Below are 2,016 nucleotides of genomic sequence, written 5' to 3'. Positions count from 1 at the left end.
TTATCCTTGCCTCTGCGCCCCATCAATCCCACGTATAGTGGTATCCGCGCGCGCCCATCGATTCATCAAAAAGATGGTCGAAAATCAGCCATTAGGCCATAAACTACCTAGCCCCAAATTCGATTTTCATGTATCAAAATTCAAAGAAAAATATTTTGCTTTGGAATATAAGATTAAAACTCATTGTAGTCATTCAAAAAAGTAAAAAACTTAAAAAATTATAAGGATAAAAAATATTTAAAAAAATATTTTTTTAAGAAATACGTTGTTTTATAAGCGACTTGAAACTATGAAAAAAATTTACACTTTTTGAAATAATGAGTGTTCAATGATAAAAGAATTACGCGGTATAATGCTTTAATTTTTAAACTAAAAGGGAGCTAAACTGCATTTAAGTCATAAGAAGAAAATACTGTACTATTTGCTAATTGTTTCAGATAACCACTAGTTAATAAACAACGCTAAAATAAGCAGCATTCAAATCAAGGTCTCAGAAATAGCTAACACAAGCCATTAAATATCATATATCTATACGTTAGGTTGTCATTTGTACCGGTTAATAGAAGCTGAGAGAAAATAACTTTAATACTGTATTATTTAAAAATAAAACATATAATAATATTGTCCACTGTATCATTATATGTTTATCTCGATGTTTATTTATTGTGTTAGGAGAAGAATGAATGAACATACTCAAAGATGTCTAATGGCGTGTAAAAACTTATAAAGAATTTTATGAAAAAATAAGAATAATAGGTTATTTAAAAATTCGTTCAAATGAAAAGTATCAATATTAGTAATAATTAGTAGAAAGTAATAACGATAGTAGTAAGTATATAAAAAAAAATTGTATTGGCTAATAAATATTTAAATAAAAAAAGGATAGGTATACATATTTCCATATATGCAAAACAAAATTTATATATAATGCCCCCGTATGGTAATTTCAAAATATGACAACCCCTATAATTATGTTATAGGTACTATTATTATTTATTTGACCGGGAACTCACTTTTTTTCGGATTTTTCTTTGCGACTCTTTTGAGTTTTCGATTGTGCTCTCGTACTTTCTTGGCAACCTTGTACTTGGTCCTGCACTTCAAACGTTTGGACTGTTTCCCTACAGACATATTTAAAAGTTGTATGAAGGACAACAAAATCTTAAGTTAATAAGTCATAGCCATTTGGGTAGAACTTACTTTGTTTTGGCAAAGCCATTGTGTATCACCGCTTCTGTGGAACGAAGTCTTAAAATCAAAAAAACCTAAACACACGAACTGCACCAATTAGTTTATTACATATGAAACAATAATAGTAGAAGCGGATGCTTACCGCTTCGTCGCGAAGTGTTCAATGTAAATTGCAAGACCCGTCAAGAGTCAAGACGACGCGATGAGTGAGGACGAGTTGTTTTCGAACTTCGAGTTAACCTCAAAAGACAAGACCACGAAATACGAATATCAGGGCCACAGCTGCTAGCCGTGTTTACTTTATCACGAAGTAATAATTTTGGGTTATTTTGACGATTGGATCTGCGCCGGGACAAATCCCAACGTTCCAAGTGCTTATCACGCATGCGCCAGGATTTAACATTTTGACAACATAATTTCTTATCAACCATTTCTATACTTATCAGATTATAATAATAAAAACCATTTATTGGTCTATATTTTCCGCGCAATATTTGAAACATAGTATACTTTTTTTCATAGTCTAAATAAAAATTTTAATATTATGCTTTACATTATAATTTTATTACCAAATATCATGTCAATAAATTGGACTTGTATATATATTATATAGTATGTACATTGCTCATGATAAATATATTGAACAATTGTATACAACTTTTTGTGAATTACTATTATTATTTAATAAATAATAACAAAAACATATTTTACAATCCTTCTTAATCTGTAGTTATTTATACATATATTTTGGTATTGGAAATGCCAAAATCTGTTTTCATCATAGTTTTGTTGTTGTTTATGAATCTGTTCTGACTGTTGAAAGTG

The 2,016-nt window shown here is 29.6% G+C and overlaps 1 protein-coding gene across 2 annotated transcripts in view; it reads right to left on the bottom strand.

Annotated features, from left to right (window-relative positions):
• The window catches only part of LOC100569444 (guanine nucleotide-binding protein-like 3), a 4,596-nt gene extending 3,089 nt beyond the window's left edge, over nt 1-1,507 (bottom strand). Inside the window, exons 1-3 of one of the 2 annotated variants that reach the window (XM_016802722.2) lie at nt 1,334-1,507; nt 1,201-1,278; nt 1,014-1,121 (exon numbers count right to left, since the gene is read on the bottom strand). In XM_016802722.2, the coding sequence (XP_016658211.1) occupies nt 1,014-1,121; nt 1,201-1,219 (127 nt within the window). In that variant the 5' untranslated portion in view covers nt 1,220-1,278; nt 1,334-1,507. The remainder of the gene's footprint in view (nt 1-1,013; nt 1,122-1,200; nt 1,279-1,333) is intronic. The other variant, XM_016802720.2, reaches the window with a different exon arrangement.
• Nucleotides 1,508-2,016: the final 509 nt, after the last annotated feature.

Source organism: Acyrthosiphon pisum, chromosome A2 (assembly GCF_005508785.2).
Source record: "Acyrthosiphon pisum isolate AL4f chromosome A2, pea_aphid_22Mar2018_4r6ur, whole genome shotgun sequence".
Classification (NCBI taxonomy): Eukaryota; Metazoa; Arthropoda; class Insecta; order Hemiptera; family Aphididae; genus Acyrthosiphon; species Acyrthosiphon pisum.
This window is presented reverse-complemented; position numbering and strand designations above follow the sequence as displayed.